The sequence below is a fragment of the Salmo salar genome, chromosome 17 (assembly GCF_965601325.2).
Source record: "Salmo salar chromosome 17, fSalSal1, whole genome shotgun sequence".
NCBI classification, from domain to species: domain Eukaryota; kingdom Metazoa; phylum Chordata; class Actinopteri; order Salmoniformes; family Salmonidae; genus Salmo; species Salmo salar.
Genome location: NC_138307.1, coordinates 48,142,904 through 48,162,644, shown reverse-complemented (window position 1 = coordinate 48,162,644; position 19,741 = coordinate 48,142,904). Strand labels below are relative to the sequence as shown.

The 19,741-nt window shown below is 41.2% G+C and overlaps 1 protein-coding gene across 2 annotated transcripts; it reads left to right on the top strand.

Moving 5' to 3' along the window:
• The first annotated feature begins 776 nt into the window (after positions 1-776).
• Positions 777-18,259, top strand: LOC106575963 (solute carrier organic anion transporter family member 1C1). 2 transcript variants are annotated; one of them, XM_045699677.2, is made up of 13 exons: positions 778-950; positions 1,209-1,307; positions 4,997-5,130; positions 5,584-5,716; positions 5,965-6,089; positions 6,377-6,475; positions 9,880-10,167; positions 11,055-11,250; positions 14,490-14,655; positions 14,967-15,163; positions 17,235-17,299; positions 17,443-17,560; positions 17,645-18,259. In XM_045699677.2, exons 4-13 carry the CDS (start codon positions 5,667-5,669, stop codon positions 17,862-17,864), a joined length of 1,524 nt encoding a protein of 507 aa, XP_045555633.2. In that variant the 5' UTR covers positions 778-950; positions 1,209-1,307; positions 4,997-5,130; positions 5,584-5,666; the 3' UTR covers positions 17,865-18,259. The 2 variants fall into 2 exon arrangements, with proteins under 2 accessions (XP_045555634.2, XP_045555633.2); XM_045699678.2 differs by lacking the exon at positions 4,997-5,130 and having other exon boundaries at positions 777-950.
• The last annotated feature ends 1,482 nt before the right edge of the window (positions 18,260-19,741 follow it).

The following is a 19,741-nucleotide window of genomic DNA, read 5'->3' as shown; positions in this document are numbered from 1 at the left end:
AGAATAATATAAATATTTTCTGAGAACATTTTAAAGAGGAAACCCCACTGAAATTAAATGGCACAATGTCACTAACCCTTTTGTCTTCATAATAAACAATAACATATTCACCTTAAAACAACTAACAGTGCTCTTCCATAAAATATTATGTTCTTGTTGCTGATGTTTTTCTATTCATGTTGGCATGTTAGTTCATGTTTTTCCATGCTTTTCCATAGACCCGTCAGATCTCTGTAAGGCCCACTAGGTGTTCTAGCTCCCCTGGTTGAGAACCATTGTTCCACAGCCTCCTGTCCCATCCTCAGTTGAGGGAGAGTGATATTGTTTGAAACGCTACAACAAAGACCTGGAAGACTTTGAACAGGCATGGTTACACCCTGCCTTAGAAAAGCATTCATGAGTTTCATGAGGGAGGAAAAGGGACCTTAATCACTGCAAGTCTGTAGAAGATTGATACTTTAACTCTATGTGACCTGCTTGTAAAATACACTGTTTTTAGTAGTAGGACTCAAGGAGAGGATTTACAGTGTGTCACGGAGTCTCTCATATGATATTCTCTCCATGAGTTCAGCGGTTGTGTGTGTAAATGTGTGAGCATGTTTGTCTATTTGTTTTGCGTCTGAGCCATAGTGTTCCGTGAACCTTGTGGACTCTGCTCCAGGATTCCTATGATTGGGTCCTACCTCTCTCATGGACACTCACGTTTTTTAGGGGAAGACCTGCATGTCAACATGATCAAAGAGTTCACATGAGTGGTGGCCTGCGGGTTACTGATTACTGTAGAATGGATGTTAGAGTTTCAGCCAATCAACATCCAGGATCCAAACTACCTGGGCTATAATGCCTCTTTAAGATAAAGGTTTGCTCTTCAACCAAAGTCCTGTCAGTGAAATCCTCTGCTGCTCTAACACATCTCTCCATCTCCTCGTGGGACCTCTGCTGCTGCACTGGTAAAAACTGGTATATTTGTATTTTTTTAATCAACATACTGTTCCTTGTGCTGGATAGTGTGTGTTGTACATAGTATGTTGACTGATTTGATTAATAATTGGTATAATGACTAGAGCAACAGGAGGAGAAAATTATTATGTAATGCTTAACCTGCATAGCAGCACTGACATTTGTGTACCTAAGAAAATGTGATTCTACCGGAAGGTTTTGATAACCACAGTAGTCAACCCCAGATCTTGCCGTCTGTCTGCCTGTAGGTCTCCTGGTTCACTCTACATTTACCTGTGTCAACTGCAGAGGTCATCATGAGTGTTGAAACTAAAGCCCCCCGGGAGCCTTGCTGCTCCAAACTGAAGGTCAGTGTTTTAATTCCTCAATTCATCTTCAGGGTATTCAGGGTAGTAAGGACGTATGCCTCCTAGTAGATGATGAAGAGAAACAGTCAAATTAGATGTACTTGGAAAGAAACATTTGGAACTTTGTGGTCCACACAGAACTTGCAAGAAGAACTTAACTGATGTCTCTTTTAAAAAATATGTATCCTGGAAAGAGAAAAATAAATGTTCAATAAGATGAAATAAGCCTGATTGAAGTACTGGCCAAACAGGGAGAAGCTAGGGAATAGTGCCATTCTCTCGTAGAAGCCTTATGTTCCACATAGGAATGAAGACGACAAAGTAAGTCAAGTATTGTAAAAATCATGTAAAAATCTTCCCAGCGTGAAATAGTTCCCAGTTCAATAATTGCATGTGCGTCTCTTTATGTGGATGGCTGAGCTCATGCGGATGTTTCTCTCTCACCCTCCCTTGCCCTTGATTTAGCTATCTAACTAACAAATATATGCACTGTCAATCAAAAAAGTAGTGCCAAAAAGATATCTTCTCACATCAACCCTTAGCACTTTGGTGCTCGAGTCCGGGTATTTATATGATGATCTCATGCCTCCAAAAGCTTCTGATTGGTCAGTGTCAATACTCCTTGTCACCATTGATTGGCAGATGTGTGAAGCATATGCGCTTGCCCACAGAATAGTTTTTCGAGTTCGAGTGAAGGTGTGAGAGGGAGGCATCCTCACGAGCTCAGTCATCCACATAAAGAGATACACGTGCAATTATTGAATTGGCAACATTTTTATTTCACCTTCATTTAGCCAGGTAAGCTAGTTGAGAACAAGTTCTCATTTACAACTGCGACATGGCCAAGATCAAGCAAAGTAGTGCGACACAAACAACAACACAGTGTTACACATGGAATAAACAAGCGTTCAGTCAATAACACAATAGAAAAAAAAGGTCTATATACAGTGTGTGCAAATGGCGTGAGGAGGTAGGCAATAAATAGGCCATACTAGCGAAATAATTACAATTTAGCAGATTAACACTGGAGTGATAAATGAGCAGATGATGATGTGCAAGTAGGGATACTGGTGTGCAAAAGAGCAGAAAAATAAATAAAAACAATATGGGGATGAGGTAGGTAGATTGAGTGGGCTATTTACAGATGGACTATGTACAGCTGCAGCGATCGGTTAGCTGCTCAGATAGCTGATGTTTAAAGTTAGAAGTTAGAGAGGGAAATATAAGCTTACAGCTTCAGCGATTTTTGCAATTCATTCCAGTCACTGGCAGCAGAGAACTGGAAGGAAAGGCGGCCAAAGAAGGTGTTGGCTTTGGGGATGACCAGTGAGATATACCTGCTGGAGCGCGTGCTATGGGTGGGTTTTGTTATCGTGACCAGTGAGCTGAGATAAGGCAGAGCTTTATTTTCACGCTGTGAGAAATTTTACAGCATGACATCACAATCAGAACAAGATCAGAACGATTGTGAACTATTTCACGCTGGGAAGATTTTTACATGACAGCCTGGCTGTTATATTTGCTGCTGTTGTCTATGGCAGATGGGATTACAGTGATTGTGTAAACGTATTCCATGGACAGCCTCTGATCCAGACCTTTACCGACAGCTCTTTAATTGTTTATTCTCTGTACAGCTCAGGTTCAGTCTTTTAGAAAAAACCACCAATGGCAGATTGACTAACAAAAGAGCAAACAAACTCTTAACTATATCTGAACTGAAGGGACTGAAGGGGAGGGAGGCCAAATAGGCAAAAAGGTGATGAAGCAGGAGGGGTGGAGGGGTGGAGGGGGGGGGGGGGGTGGAGGGGGGGGCAGATACAAGAGTTACATGTTTTGCTGTGTCATCCAACAGCCAAACCTGTAAAATGTTACTTTGTCTGTTATGAATCCTTAACCTCTATGGGCTATGTGGGACGCAAGCGTCCCACCCCTGGTACACCCTATCAACAACAGGTGAAATATCAAGAGCGCCAAATTTGAAAACAATTAAATGTCATAATTCAAATTTCTCAAACATACAACTATCTTACACCCTTTGAAAGATAGACATCTCCTTAATCTAACCACGTTGTCCGATTTCAAAAAGGCTTGACGGCGAAAGCATAAAGTTAGATTATGTTAGGAGACTACATTGACAATAGCTGTGTGTAATGTTTTGTCAATTCAAAGACAGGCGTCACCAAAAGCAGAAAACCAGCTAAAATTATGCACTAACCTTTGACAATCTCCATCAGATGACACTCCTAGGACATTATGTTAGACAATACATGCATTTTTTGTTCTATCAAGTTCATATTTATATCCAAAAATAGCATTTTACTATGGCGTTGATGTTGAGGAAATCGTTTCCCTCCAATAACCGCCAGTCAATCAGCACAACAAATTAAATAATTACTATTCGAAAACATTGGTAAAATATTATATTGTCATTCAAAGAATTATAGATTTACATCTCTTGAACGCAACCGGATTGCCAGATTTAAAAATAACCTTACTGGGAAATCACACTTTGCAATAATCTGAGCACTGCGCCCAGAAAAATACGCTTTGCGATACAGACTAACCGCCATGTTGGAGAGATCTAAAATCGAAAATACTATGTAAATAATCCATTACCTTTGATTCTCTTCATCAGATGTCACTTCCAGGAATCCCAGGTCCATAACAAATGTAGTTTTGTTCGAAAAAGCTCATAATTTATGTCCAAAAAGCTCCGTGTTGTTAGCACATGATCTATGCCTGCCGGACTTCTCTTCATGAAGGAGGGGGAAAAAAATATTTACGTTCATTCAAACATGTCAAACGTTGTATAGCATAAATCATTAGTGCCTTTTTTAATCAGAACATGAATAATATTCAAGGCGGACGATTGCATTCTCTTTTAAAACGTATTGGAACGAGAGTACCCAACATGAACTCGCGCCAGAGTCTAATCGGCCACCACCGTTCCAAGGCTCTTGTTCGGTCAGATCTCACAGTATAAGACTCAAAACACGTTGTAAAGACTGGTGACATCTAGTGGAAGCCATAGGAAGTGCTCAAAGATTAATAAGCCCCTGTGTGTTTCAATGGCATAGGCTTAAAGGTAATTCAACACATCAGGTATCCACTTCCTGTCAGAATTTGTCTCAGGGATTTGACTGCCATATGAGTTCTGTTATACTTACAGACACCATTCAAACAGTTTTAGAAAATTCAGAGTGTTTTCTATCCAAACCTGAACAATAATATGCATATTCTAGCTTCTGAGTTGGTGTAGGAGGCAGTTAAAAATGGGCACATATTTTTTTCAAAATTCTCAATACTGCCCCCTAGCCCCAACAGGATAACTGAAGCGATATGAGCACATGGCTGGATGACAACACCTTTTCCAAATGGGTCAGAGTCTTGTTGTCTGTGTCTGGGTATTATTCGTTGCTTTAGGATTGTCTTGAACTACAGTAGATGTCCTGTCTTATTAACAATCAACTGAATGTAGGACAGTGGAAGTGGTGTCAAACATTCCATACTCATGTTTTCCTGACCCTTCAATGTTGTTTTGTTGTTCTCTGGGTAGATTTAGATATCAGTTTACCCTTCCCAAACACCAACATTAACTATAATCTGGGAAACACAAATCTGGTCTCAGATCAACATCTAGACTCTAGGGACACACTTCATGGAACTCTGCTTTGTGTTTATTTTCATAGCTGTTCCTGGTTTCCCTGCCCTTTGTGTACTTCGCAAAAGCCTTCGGGGGAAGCTACATGAAGAGTTCTATCAGAGAAACGCTTCGACATCCCAAGCTCACTCATAGGAGTCATTGATGGCAGCTTTGAGATTGGTAGGCCTAAATCCTAATGTCTTAATACTTAGTCCTAAAGTCTTGTTTTCCCAGGGCCCGAAATCAATAGATGATGATTATCGTTCTTAAAGAGGACATCAAACCCTGGCCCTATATACTTGTCCTGACCATCTGAAAGTGTGTAAACAGTACAGTTAAAGGGTTCCACCTAACCATTCCATGTTTCTTTTTTGTCTTTTTACTTGTGGTCTTGCTGCACAACCAAAATTCCTCTGGGACAAATAAGGTTGAAAGTTAAAAGCCCTGTAATGGGCTAGGTGGAATTTTCAAAATTTTTCTCACAATCCTTTAAGAAATATACTCCAAGAAGTATTGGGGTTGATTAGATTCTGAACATTAAAAGCCTGCGCCCTGTGAGGTTTTGCCTTCTAACTTTAGCTCCATAAACATTACTCATTGGCTATATCATGGTTCTGTTCTTTCTCCTACCAGGTAACCTGCTGGTGATAGCATTTGTGAGTTAGTTTGGGGCGAAGCTCCACAGGCCCAGACTGATAGGGATTGGCTGTCTCATCATGGCTGCTGGGACCTTCCTCACTGCTCTGCCACACTTCTTCCAGGGACAGTAAGTCTACCTCTTATTTGGTTTATTGAATATTTATCTCTAGACTGTTTATATTTGTGAATAGTATATACATATAAATGAACATAAGGCGTGACAATAAAGAATTGAAATAAAATCTTATCACTTCTAAAGAAGTGGTACAAAAAACAACAAAGAAATGATTGGGTATGAAGAAGTGATATGTGGCGTCTCAAAACCAATGTATCACTTTATAGAGGAAACATACATTTCATTTCTTTCCCATGCAGGTATGTATATGAAACAACCCTGTCACATATTCCTGAGGAAAACACTACAGAAAGTATTCTGCCTTGTCTGGCCAACACCAGTCATCTGGTCATAAATGATCAGTCTACAGTTGCGAGTAAAGCAGGTAATGAGTTAATCACCATCACTACAGCATCAGAGTCTGGCTGCATCTGGGAACATAGTTCAATATATTATTCCTATGAATTTTAGTCTACATACAGTATTAGCCCCAAACCAGATGAGGCTAGTGGGAGGAGCTATATGAGGACGGGCTCAATGGAGTCCATGGAATGGAATTAATGGAACGGTATCAAACATATGGAAACCACGACTCCGTTTCATTTATTCCATTCCAGCCATGACAATGAGCCCACTGTATCTGATCAACTCTCTCTGTCTCCTCTGCCTCAGCGTGTTTACAGACTGTTGGCATCCTGGGGCCTGTATTTGGCTTCATGTTTGGCTTCTTCTGTGCCAAGATCTATGTGGACATTGGCTCTGTGGATTTAGGTAACTGACCCTTGAATTAACTAGTATGGGCTATGTGGGACGCTAGCGTCCCACCTGCGGGACACAGCCAGTGAAATAGCAGGGCGGCAAATTCAAAACAGCAAAAATCTCATAATTCAAATTTCTCAAACATACTACTATTTTACACCATTTTAAAGATATACTTCTCCTTAATCCAACCATGTTGTCCGATTTCAAAAAGGCTTTACGGTGAAAGCAAAACATTAGATTATGTTAGGACAGCGCCTAAAAATAAAAGCCACACAGCCATTTTCCAAGCAAGGACAGGCGTCATAAAAACCAGAAATACAGCTAAAATGAATCACTAACCTTTGATGATCTTCATCAGATTGAACTCATAGGACTTCATGTTACACAATACATGTATGTTTTGCTTGATAAAGTTCATATTTATATAAAAAGAAACATTTTACATTATCCCGTAATGTTCAGAAATGCTTTTCCTCCAAAAACTTCCGGTGAATGAGCACATCAATTTATAGAAATACTCATCATAAACGTTGATAAAATATTAAACTGTTATTCAAAGAATTATAGATAAACATCTCCTTAATGCAACCGCTGTGACAGATTTCAAAAAAGCTTCACGGGGAAAGCACACTTTGCAATAATCTGAGTACGGCGCTCAGAAAACAACAGCAGGCAATACAGATACCCGCCATTTTGGAGTCGTCTAAAATCATAAATAGCATTATAAATATTCACTTACCTTTGATGATCTTCATCAGAATGCACTCATAGGAATCCCAGGTCCACAATAAATGTTGTTTTGTTCGATAAAGTCCATCATTTATGTCCTCTTTGTTAGCGTGTTCAGTAAGCTACTCCAAATGTAGGAAGCGCGCCGAAAATTTCACGACAAAAAGTCAAAAAAAGTTATATTTATGTTCATAGAAACATGTCAAACGATGTATAGCATCAATCTTTAGGGCCTTTTTAACATCAATAATATTCCAACTGGACGACTCAAATGTCTTCAAAAATGTAATGGAACACAGCTACCTCAAACGTGAATGCGCGCAATTGAGGCCATGTCATTCTCTCGGTCATCAGACTCCAGGAGGTCTTGTTTGCTCTCTGTCCACTGCAAAAGCCTGAAACAACGTTCTAAAGACTGTTGACATCTAGTGGAAGCCTTAGGAAGTGCAAAATGAACCCTAAGTCACTGTGTACTGATAGGCCCAGTCTTGAAAAACTACAAACCATTTCCTGGTTGGATTTTTTCTCAGGTTTTTGCTTGCCATATGAGTTCTGTTATACTCACAGACATCGTTCAAACAGTTTTAGAAACTTCAGAGTGTTTTCTATCCAAATCTACTAATAATATGCATATCCTATGTTCTGAGCCCGAGTAGTAGGCAGTTTAATTTGGACATGTCATTCATCCTAATTTCCAAATACTGCCCCCTGTCACTAAAAAGCTAACAAATCGTACATTTTCTATTTTACGTAAGTTAGGATGAATTTATATGTACACATCAATATTGTATTTATGGCGGAATATGTGTTACTAATAATCATGTTGCATTTGCCTCATTTTATTAGTTACTAAGTTGTTAATCCATCTATTTTGGTTGAATCTGAAGTTGATTAACTTCTATGATGTTGCTAAATCGTGTCAGAGGGTAGTTGTTTGTGTGGTTTGTTTGCAGAATGGTTTGGTCATCTCGGTTTATTGGTTGGGACTTGTTGGGTGCTGAAGGTCATTTCTAAACATAGAGATATTTAAATCTGTCTGCATTAAGAGAAGAATTATCCTATCTATCTAGAACAGTATATTTTTATCCACACAGCAAATTGGGCAGTGAAAACTTTTGTTGATTTCTCAATATAACATTCTAATGTTAATTCAGGAGTTATATTAACTCTGTACTAGTTAAATTAACACTCAGTGGTGTAAAATAACCCCAGTGTTGATGTTAATAACCAGTGTTGAACCAAAACCACACCCATCATTATCATATTTCCTAGCATGCTCTATTACAGGGTGATTTTTAGAATTGTTTGTTTCAATTTCTATATTTTTTATTAAATGTACATTGATTTATTAATTAACTTCATGCAATGGAAATATAAATAACATACATTGTTCTAAACTAATCCAATCTGTTACTTGAACTTATTTCACCCGTTACTGAAATGGTTGTTCAAGTTTAGATGCCTTAGGTACTGTCATATCTTTATTTTCCCAACCCTGGCAGTAATGCTGAATGCAGGTTGTGAGTGAATAACAATTCCAAATGTTGGATATTCACATTCTGGCTGGATTCCAATAGGAATTACACATGACCTTGCAAGCCAACATAATGTGACTTGCAGACCTGAAGTGGCCTGTAAACCATGAGTTTCAGGCCACTGTATTAGGGTAAAACTAGGCCTTATGAAATACAGAGTATACAAAATATTATTTCATACTGTTCTTTCCATGATATAGACTGACCGGGTGAATCCAGGTGAACGCTATGATCCCACATTGATGGTACTTGTTAAATCCCCTTCAATCAGTGAAAAAGAAGGGTAGGAGACAGGTTAAATAATGATTTTTAAGCCTTGAGACAATTGAGACATGGATTGTGTATTTGTGCCATTCAGAGGGTGAATGGGCAAGACAAAAGATGTAAGTGCCTTTGAACAGGGTATGGTAGTTGGTACCAGGCGCACCAGTTTGTGTCAAGAACTGCAATGCTGTTGGGTTTTTCACACTGAAAAGTTTCCCGTGTGTATCAATAATGGCCCACCACCCTAAGGACATCCAGCCAATTTGACACAATTGTGGGAAGCATTGGAGTCAACATGGGCCAGCAGTTCTCAATATTGGGAAGGTGTTCTTAATGTTTTGTGCACACAGTGTGTGTATTGTATCTGTGTCTTAAAGAATTAGATTTTAATGAAAACATATTCACTTTGGATCTCACTTGCTGATGGCCACAAGACTGACAATGAATGCAATAACCATGTCTGTCAATAACAAATACAGTCATGGGTGGTAACTACTCGAAAGGCACACTGGAAAATATACGAACAAGACTTAACACTAAGCAAAGTGTTAATTTAACACTGAAAAGTGTGGACCCGTATAGACACTGGAACAGTGTTAAATGTAAGAATCGGTGTTTATTCAACTGGAGACTTAACAGTGTTGTAATGATGGTCCTTAGAGAGCTAAGATTACCAGGGATTTCTATAGAGCTAATTGAGCCATGTAGCTGATTCATCACATTTTGAGCATTACTTGATAACATTGATATTGATATTATTGCTATTTCAGATTATAATGGAATATGAATTCAGCAGCCCAGTTAGTTATTTTAAGGCAACGGCTGATCAACTGACCCTGTTCACCCTCATATTCACTCACATCTGTATCTCTCTCCTACCCACAGAGAGCATCTCCATCAACCACAAGGACTCTCGCTGGGTGGGGGCCTGGTGGTTAGGCTTCCTGGTATCTGGCTTCCTGATGCTCCTGGCTGGGATTCCATTTTGGTTCCTCCCCAACACTCTGGCTAAGCAGTGCAAGAGCCCCAGCAAAAAGAAACAGAAGGAGGACATACAGGCGAAGAACTCCTCTGACACCCCAGAGGAGGAGCAGGAGCAGGGCAGTTTCCTACCAGAGGACAATACTGAGGAGGATGCACCACAGCCTGTCACCATGGCTGCCATGGCTAAAGGTATTGTGGGATTGATTCCATTTAGATTCCTAGTCTCTTCACCTAGCTTCAGAGAGGGTGGGATAGGTGTTGGAAAAAGTAATGGCTCCACCTTGCCCAAAGTTGTGTTTCTGCTAACTAACCTTCATCAGTCCAATTCTTTCAAATCTATGATCCCAGAGTTGTTAGGTGCTGGGGAAAGAGGCTAGTGACTAATGGAACTGGGGTGGCAGAATTCTTGCATTGTCTTCAATCATTGATGGACATTACAGCTTAGACAAACCTGATCCAGAGTCAGACCACTGACCCTTAACAGACCCCTAACCCCTGACCCCATCCAAGTTCATGGAGCAGGTCTACATGCAGTCTCCCTCCAAGGCAATCTTCTTGATAGGTAGGCTACAGTACAAGAGGCACACACACAGACACTTTCTCTCTCCTTCACTCAGAAGAAAGCCAAAGCCATGTTGCCATTGAAAGAACATGTGACTGAGATAAACATGACTAAAAGTGTGTGCATGTGTGGGCGGCAACTTTAAACTGAAAGAGCACTCTGTACTGTTATTAGATAGTACAGTAGCTAACCTGATTACTCACCACCACTTGTCAACGAGTATCTAGCTCATATTGTACATGACTGTCATGCAACACTTTTCCCACACAACTTATACTCTCAGCAGTAACAGTGCATTTAAAATACTCTGCTATGCATTAGTTATACACATGCTAGACATTATAAATCATGCTGATACACATGTATCCATCTATGGTCAACTACTTTCCTGACAGTCTTTGCAAATCTTTCAATTTAGCCTGTTTTATGTTTTAAAATGTGATGCATGGCAAATGATTTGATCACTTTTGGGAGAATAAAGTACTACAAACTTGACTTGTCTGTCTCTGTCCAGGTTCGATGAACCTGCCTGCGGTGGCAGTTGGGGTCATCGTGGGAGGCTTGGTGATGAAGCGTTTCAAGCTGAGCGTTCTGGGAGCAGCCCGACTCTCCATCATCTCCTCCTTCCTCTCCTTCTGCCTCCTGCTCATCCAGTACTTCCTACAGTGTGACAACTCAGAGGTGGCTGGCCTCACCATGACCTATCAAGGGTAAGTACTGTAGTTCATGCAATTTACAGTGCTATCAGAAGGTATCCACAGCCCTTGACTTTTTCCAAATTTTGTTAGGTTACAGCCTGAATTTAAAATGTATTACATTGAGATTTTGTGTCACTGGCCTACACACAATACCTCATAATGTCAAAGTGGAATTATGTTTTTCTAAATTTTTACAAATTACTTGAGTCAATAAGTATTCAACCCCTTTCTTATGACAAGCCTAAATATGTTCAGGTGTACAAATTTGTTTAACAAGTCACATAAAAAGTTGCATAGACTTACTCTGTCTGCAATAATAGTGTACCCCACACATACAATTCATTATCTGTAAGGTCGCTCAGTCAAGCAGTGAATTTCAAAAAAAGATTCAACCACAAAGACCAGGGAGGTTTTTCCAATGCCTCGCAAAGGGCAGATATTGGTAGATGTGTAAAAAAAAAAAAAAACATTGAATATCCCTTTGAGCATGGTGAAGTTATTAATTACTCTTTGGATGCTGTATCAATACACCCAGTCACTACAAATATACAGGCGTCCTTCCTAACTCAGTTGCCGGAAAGGAAGGAAACCGGTTAGGGATTTCACCATGAGGCCAATGGTGATGTTAAAACAGTTACAGAATTGACTGGCTGTGGTAGGAGAAAACTTAGGATGAATCAACAGCATTGTAGTTACTCGACAATACTAACCTAATTCAGAATGAAAAGAAGGAAGCTTGTACAGAATATAAATATTCATGTTGCAACAAGGCACTAAAGTAATACTGCAAGAAATGTGGCAAAGCAATTCATTTTTTGTCCTGAAGACAAGTTATTATGTTTGGGTCAAATCCAATAAAACACATTACTCAAGGACAAACCTAAAAGATAAAGCCAAGTATACACTCTAGTTGCTTTCCAATAAGACAGTGATTGTTCCTGAGTGGCAAGACTTGGAAACAGTTGTCTAGCAATGATTAACAACCAATTTGAAAGAGTTAAGAATTTTGAAAATAATAAATGGGCAAATGTTGTACAATCCAGGTGTGGAAAGCTCTTAGAGACTTGGCCAGAAAGACTCACAGCTGTAATCACTGCCAAAGAGTCTTCTACAAAGTATTCACTCAGGGGTGTGAATACTTACGTAAATTAGATATTTCTGTATTTAATTTTCAATTAATTAGCAAAAAATGCCTACATACATGTTTTGACGTCGTCATGATGGGGTATTGTGTGTAGATTGGTACAAAAATATAAACTCAGCAAAAAAAGAAATACCCTGTTTTCAGGACCCTGTCTTTCAAAGATAATTAATAAAAATCCAAATAACTTCACAGATCTTCATTGTAAAGGGTTTAAACACCGTTTCCCATGCTTGTTCGATGAACCATAAACAATTAATGATCATGCACCTGTGGAACGGTCGTGAAGACACTAACAGCTTACAGACAGTAGGCAATTAAGGTCACAGTTATGAAAACTTAGGATACTAAAGAGGCCTTTCTACTGACTCTGAAAAACACCAAAGGAAAGATGCCCAGGGTCCCTGCTCATCTGTGTGAACTTGCCTTAGGCATGCTGCAAGGAGGCATGAGGACTGCAGATGTGGCCAGGGCAATGCATTTCAATGTCCGTACTGTGAGACGCCTAAGACAGCACTACAGGGAGACAGGACAGACAGCTGATTGCCCTCGCAGTGGCAGACCACGAGTAACAACACCTGTACAGGATCGGTACATCCGAACATCACACCTGCGGGACAGGTACAGGATGGCAACAACAACTGCCCGAGTTACACCAGGAACGCACAATCCCTCCATCAGTGCTCGGACTGTCCGCAATAGGCTGAGAGAGGCTGGACTGAGGGCTTGTAGGCCTGTAAGGCAGGTCCTCACCAGACATCACCGGCAACAACTTCGCCTATGGGCACAAACCCACCGTCGCTGGACCATACAGGACTGGCAAAAAGTGCTCTTCACTGACGAGTCGAGGTTTTGTCTCACCAGGGGTGATGGTCGGATTCGCGTTGATCATTGAAGGAATGAGCGTTACACCGAGGCCTATACTCTGGAGCGGGATCGATTTGGAGGTGGAGGGTCCATCATGGTCTGGGGCGATGTGTCACAGCATCATCGGACTGAGTGTGTTGTCATTGCAGGCAATCTCAACGCTGTGCGTTACAGGGAAGACATCCTCCTCCATCATGTGGTACCCTTCCTGCAGGCTCATCCTGACATGACCCTCCTGCATGACAATGCCAGCAGCCAAACTGCTCATTCTGTGTGTGATTTCCTGCAAGACAGGAATGTCAGTGTTCTGCCATGGCCAGCGAAGAGCCCGGATTTCAATCCCGTTGAGCACGTCTTGGACCTGTTGCATCGAGGGTGAGGGCTAGGGCCATTCCCCCCCAGAAATGTCCGGGAACTTGCAGGTGCCTTAGATGAAGATTGGAGTAACATCTCACAGCAAGAACTGGCAAATCTGGTGCAGTCCATGAGGAGGTGATGCACTGCAGTACTTAATGCAGCTGGTGGCCACACCAGATACTGACTCTTACTTTTGATTTTGATCCCCAACCTTTGTTCAGGGACACATTATTCCATTTCTGTTAGTCACATGTCTGTGGAACTGTTCAGTTTATGTCTCAGCTGTTGAATCTTGTTATGTTCATACAAATATTTAAACGTTAAGTTTGCATAAAATGAACACAGTTGACAGTGAGAGGACGTTTCTTTTTTTGCTGAGTTTATATTATTCTATTTTTGAATTCAGGCTGTAACACAACAAAATGTGAAAAAAGTCAAGGGAATACTTTCTGAAAGCACTGTAAATGTTAGGGTTAGGGTTAGTTCCTCTCCTGCCTCCTGCTCATCCAATACTTCCTACAGTGTGACAACCCAAGAAGTGGGTTACCAAGGGTAAATACTGTAGTTCATATTGCGTAAATAGAGTAAATTAATTTGTAGAAATGTAATAGCTGGAGACTTAGCGTTTATACAGTGATTCTAAGAGAAGGCATGAAGCACAGTGTGAGTGTGCTTCATCAACTATTATATTTGGATTGCCACAAAATCAGATTTTTTTTTACTATTACTATTGCTACTGATTTAGATAATATAAGATAACAAAATACAGACTTTGATCTTTGTCTTTGTATTCATTATCTATGCACAGCACTGCCATGTAAAACAATAAACACAATACATTGTCACACTTTTGACTCATAGCTACATTGTTACCTTTATCCCCCAGGGCTACAGAGGTGTCTTACCAACAGGAGAGCTTGCTGTCTCAGTGTAACATGGGCCGCTCCTGTTCCCTGAAACACTGGGACCCTGTGTGTGCCAGAAATGGCATCACCTATGCCTCCCCCTGTCTTGCTGGCTGCCAGACCTCCACGGGCATAGGCAAGGAGATGGTAAGACATCTCATGACTAAATGTCTAAATGTGTTCTGAGTTACTCTCAACTCCTCCTGCCTTGTTTACTAACACATACATCTCTCTGTTGTTACAGAAGTCTCTGTTTCCATAGGGACAACATATGAGTGTAGAACTCCAGTGAACACTTCGAAATGTTATATACTATACCACACAATACGTTGTGTGTAGTACTGGGCTGGAGCCAAAACCTGCTCACCTTGTGGGTCAAACCCATAACCAACTTTGATGAATTTAAAGTCACTGTTTCTCCTTCTGTTTTTCCACCTTCTCCTTCCTCTGTTCCACAGGAGTTCCATAACTGCACATGTATGCAGGAGCTGAAGGTGGGGCTGATGGCTCCACCAACCAACATGTCCGCCATCTTGGGCCAGTGCCCCAGGAAGAGTGACTGTGACAGGATGTTTAAGTTCTACATGGCTGTCTCTGTCCTGGGGGCCTTCGTCTCTGCCTGCGGGGGCACATCTGGATACATCGTCCTGCTCAGGTAAGACAAGACAATAGGATGGATGGAACTGCCCAGTGGTGGAAACAGTACCCAATTGTCATATTTGAGGAGAAGTAAAGATACCTTAATAGAAAATGGCTCAAGTTAAAGTGAAAGTCACCCAGTAAAATACTTCTTGAGTAAAAGTCTAAAAGTATTTAGTTTGAAATATACTTAAGTATTGAAAGCACATGTAATTGCAAAAATATTCTTAAGTATCAAAAGTAAAAGTATAAATAATTTCAAATTCCTTATATTAAGCAAACATTCCAACACTCAGACATGATTCTGAGTGTCTGCCAGATCAGAGGCAGTAGGGATGACCAGGGATGTTCTCTTGATAAGTGTGTGAATTGGACAATTTTCCTGTCTTGTTAAGCATTCAAAATGTCAGAGAAAATGTATGGAGTAAAAAGTACATTATTTTCATTATGAATGTAGTGAAGTAAAAGTAAAAGTTGTCAAAAATATAAATTAAAAAAAAAAAAAAAAAAAACCTACACTCGATCCCTCCGATGTCAACAAATACAGACCAGTATCCCTTCTTTCTTTCCTCTCCAAAACTCTTGAACGTGCCGTCCTTGGCCAGCTCTCCTGCTATCTCTCTCAGAATGACCTTCTTGATCCTAATCAGTCAGGTTTCAAGACTGGGCATTCAACTGAGACTGCCCTTCTCTGTGTCACGGAGGCTCTCCGCACTGCTAAAGCTAACTCTCTCTCCTCTGCTCTCATCCTTCTAGACCTATCTGCTGCCTTTGATACTGTGAACCATCAGATCCTCCTCTCCACCCTCTCCGAGTTGGGCATCTCCGGCGCGGCCCACGCTTGGATTGCGTCCTACCTGACAGGTCGCTCCTACCAGGTGGCGTGGCCAGAATCTGTCTCCGCACCATGCGCTCTCACCACTGGTGTCCCCCAGGGCTCTGTTCTAGGCCCTCTCCTATTCTCGCTATACACCAAGTCACTTGGCTCTGTCATATCCTCACATGGTCTCTCCTATCATTGCTATGCAGACGACACACAATTAATCTTCTCCTTTCCCCCTTCTGATAACCAGGCGGCGAATCACATCTCTGCATGTCTGTCAGACATATCAGTGTGGATGACGGATCACCACCTCAAGCTGAACCTCGGCAAGACGGAGCTGCTCTTCCTCCCGGGGAAGGACTGCCCGTTCCATGATCTCGCCATCACGGTTGACAACTCCCTTGTGTCCTCCTCCCAGAGTGCTAAGAACCTTGGCGTGATCCTGGACAACACCCTGTCGTTCTCCACTAACATCAAGGCGGTGACCCGATCCTGTAGGTTCATGCTCTACAACATTCGCAGAGTAAGACCCTGCCTCACACAGGAAGCGGCGCAGGTCCTAATCCAGGCACTTGTCATCTCCCGTCTGGATTACTGCAACTCGCTGTTGGCTGGGCTCCCTGCCTGTGCCATTAAACCCCTACAACTCATCCAGAACGCCGCAGCCCGTCTGGTGTTCAACCTTCCCAAGTTCTCTCACGTCACCCCGCTCCTCCGCTCTCTCCACTGGCTTCCAGTTGATGCTCACATCCGCTACAAGACCATGGTGATTGCCTACGGAGCTGTGAAGGGAACGGCACCTCCAGCCCGGCACAGTTCCAGCTCAGCCCAGCCAAAACTGTTCGCTGCTCTGGCACCCCAATGGTGGAACAAGCTCCCTCACGACGCCAGGACAGCGGAGTCAATCACCACCTTCCGGAGACACCTGAAACCCCACCTCTTTAAGGAATACCTAGGATAGGATAAAGTAATCCTTCTAACCCCCCCCCCCCCTTAAAAGATTTAGATGCACTATTGTAAAGTGGTTGTTCCACTGGATATCATAAGGTGAATGCACCAATTTGTAAGTCGCTCTGGAGAAGAGCGTCTGCTAAATGACTTAAATGTAAATGTAAATGTAAATAGTAAAGTACAGATACCCCCAAAAACGACTTAAGTAGTACTTTTTTTACTTCAGACAACTGAAACTGCCCACCTATGATTGGAATCACTTTTGTATTATTTTTGTTTGCAACCTCAATATGTTGCTTTTGTTTTGTTTCAGATCTATACACCCCGATTTAAAATCACTGGCTCTTGGGATGCATACATTGATAGACAGAACTCTGGGTAAGTAAGATAAGTTTGTTGAGGGTAAGAACAATCTTAGAACCTTGTGGAACATTCTCAAAACGTTCTATTTTCATTCAATTTCTTTGGTTGAGGAACTTGAGAAAGTAAAACACTTCAGTAACTTGTGTGTGTGTTTGCAGGTGGAATCCCTCCCCCTATCTACTTTGGAGCTTTGGTTGACAGGACGTGTCTGAAGTGGGGATTAAAGCGATGTGGGGGTCAAGGAGCATGCAGACTCTACGACTCATATGCATTCAGGTACAGTCAACTGAACTCAACTGATAAATGGATGGATGGATGGATGGACTTTATTATAACCTCTGTCCCTTCTCTCCCCTGTAGAATAACGTTCCTGGGTCTGGTCTATTGTCTATACGGCCTGGCCAACATGCTGTGGGTGGTGCTGTACCTGCAACTGTCCAAGCGGCAGAAGAAGTTGGAACTGCGAAGCCAGGCCAAGGCTACAGCCCTGGAGGCCAATGGGAACAACAATCCCAATGCAATGGTCAGCATCTTTAAGAACAAAGATGACCTGGACAGGGACAGTGAGAGCACCATCTAAGATACCAAAGAGATTTCCAAAACAAATGGTTTTTTGATCCTGTATTGTGCCATGCCCATGATCCACCTGAAGTGTTTTGGGGTATTTGGTGACTTGTCAAATGAACAAGTACATTTTTTTGCCACAACTCGGTACAGTCTTAAGCCAAGACCCAGTACATTGGTAGGAATTGGTCGCTATTTGTGAAACTGATTTTGCTGCTAGATCTCTTCGACCAAAGCCCTGATATATTTACCATCCTCTCAATGTTATTAATGCAGTATTCAATATATGAGATCCCAATGATGTATTCCTCCCATATGAGTTCATTATGAATAGTTTGCCATCCACAGGCCGCACCTATTACTTGTCTCTACATACTATAAACAAAAAACCTCTTACAAGTTCTTTCCAAACTTGATTTCTGTCCTATTTCCATTTCCATGTGAAGCAACGTAATAACATGAAACTATACGTGACATCAACAATGTGAGCACATGTGAAAACATGATCACATGTTAAATAAATGTGACAACAAGGGGATGCAAAATGTCAGCATAATACCATGACACCACACTGTTGGATTTGAAATTTTGAACATTGAGATATTAAAGACATGATAGATCAGACGCATATTATATTAAGGAGATCTGTAGAAAGACAGAGTGGCTGTGGAATGTGCTGGGTGGATGGGAGGAGATCACAGGATTGCTATAGGGGAGGCAGATGGACATCTGTGGATTAGGCGAAGGAGGGGTTGAGGTCAGGAGGTGAGGTCAGATCCCACGAAGGGAGTAATAAGAGTTTAGTATCCTGTTACCCTCTTCCTGTGGAACCAGAAGATGTAAGGATTGGAGAGAAGGAGGAGTGTCTTAAGTGGGATATATATATATCTGTGATGGTGAGAAATGTTTGGCTGTCCGAATTACAGCTGTAAAGAGCCTTTTTTAATATATATTATTTCACCTTTATTTTACCAGGTAAGCTAGTAGAGAACAAGTTCTCATTTACAACTGCGACCTGGCCAAGTAAAAGCAAAGCAGTGCGACACAAATAACAACACAGAGTTACACATGGAATAAACCAGGGTACAGTCAATAACACAATAGAAAAAAAGGCTATATACAGTGTGTCCAAATGGCATGAGGAGGTAAGGCAATAAATAGGCCATAGTAGCAAATTAATTGGGCAGAATTAAACTTGGTTAAGCTTCTCTAGTGTCTGTGAGTTGTTTACTCTGAAAAAGAAGAACCTAACAACACAAGACAACATGTGAGCACATGTTAAAACACAATCTCATGAAATAAATGGGACAACATAGGAGAGGAACATTTCAACATGTGACATCATGACAATAAACGTGACAACATTGGAGCACATAAAAACCCAGGTGTCAAATGTCATTTCGAAAATAATTGACATTAATTCAATTTAAACAGTCATGGTCCCCTGCAGGCTTTGTCTAGTTGCATCAATAATCTGCTAAATCTAGAACTAGTTACAGTAAAATGCAGGTGTTAATGTTAACGGACAGTATGCTGCTGTACGCTGATTACTTGGGATTCAACTTCTGGGTTACTAGCTACCTGAAGTTGCTGCTGTGCCACCAGGTCTGTGGAGATACTGTAGATTGGCACAAATACATTTCTGCACTTTGCCTAAAGTTGCAGTAAATAGTATTCTGACTTCAATTATTGTAAAATCTTGTACTGTGACCACAATTTGGAATCGGCCTTAAATGTAATTTCAACTCATAACCTCTTGGTCGCTAGCAGCCTGAAGTGTCCTGCTACACTGCAGCTACACCAAAAGATGTTTGAGCATGAAAGAGATAATGCCACAGCCTTATTGGCAACCATGCTAAAAGATGCCCAGAATCAAGTAAATAACAGTCCAAT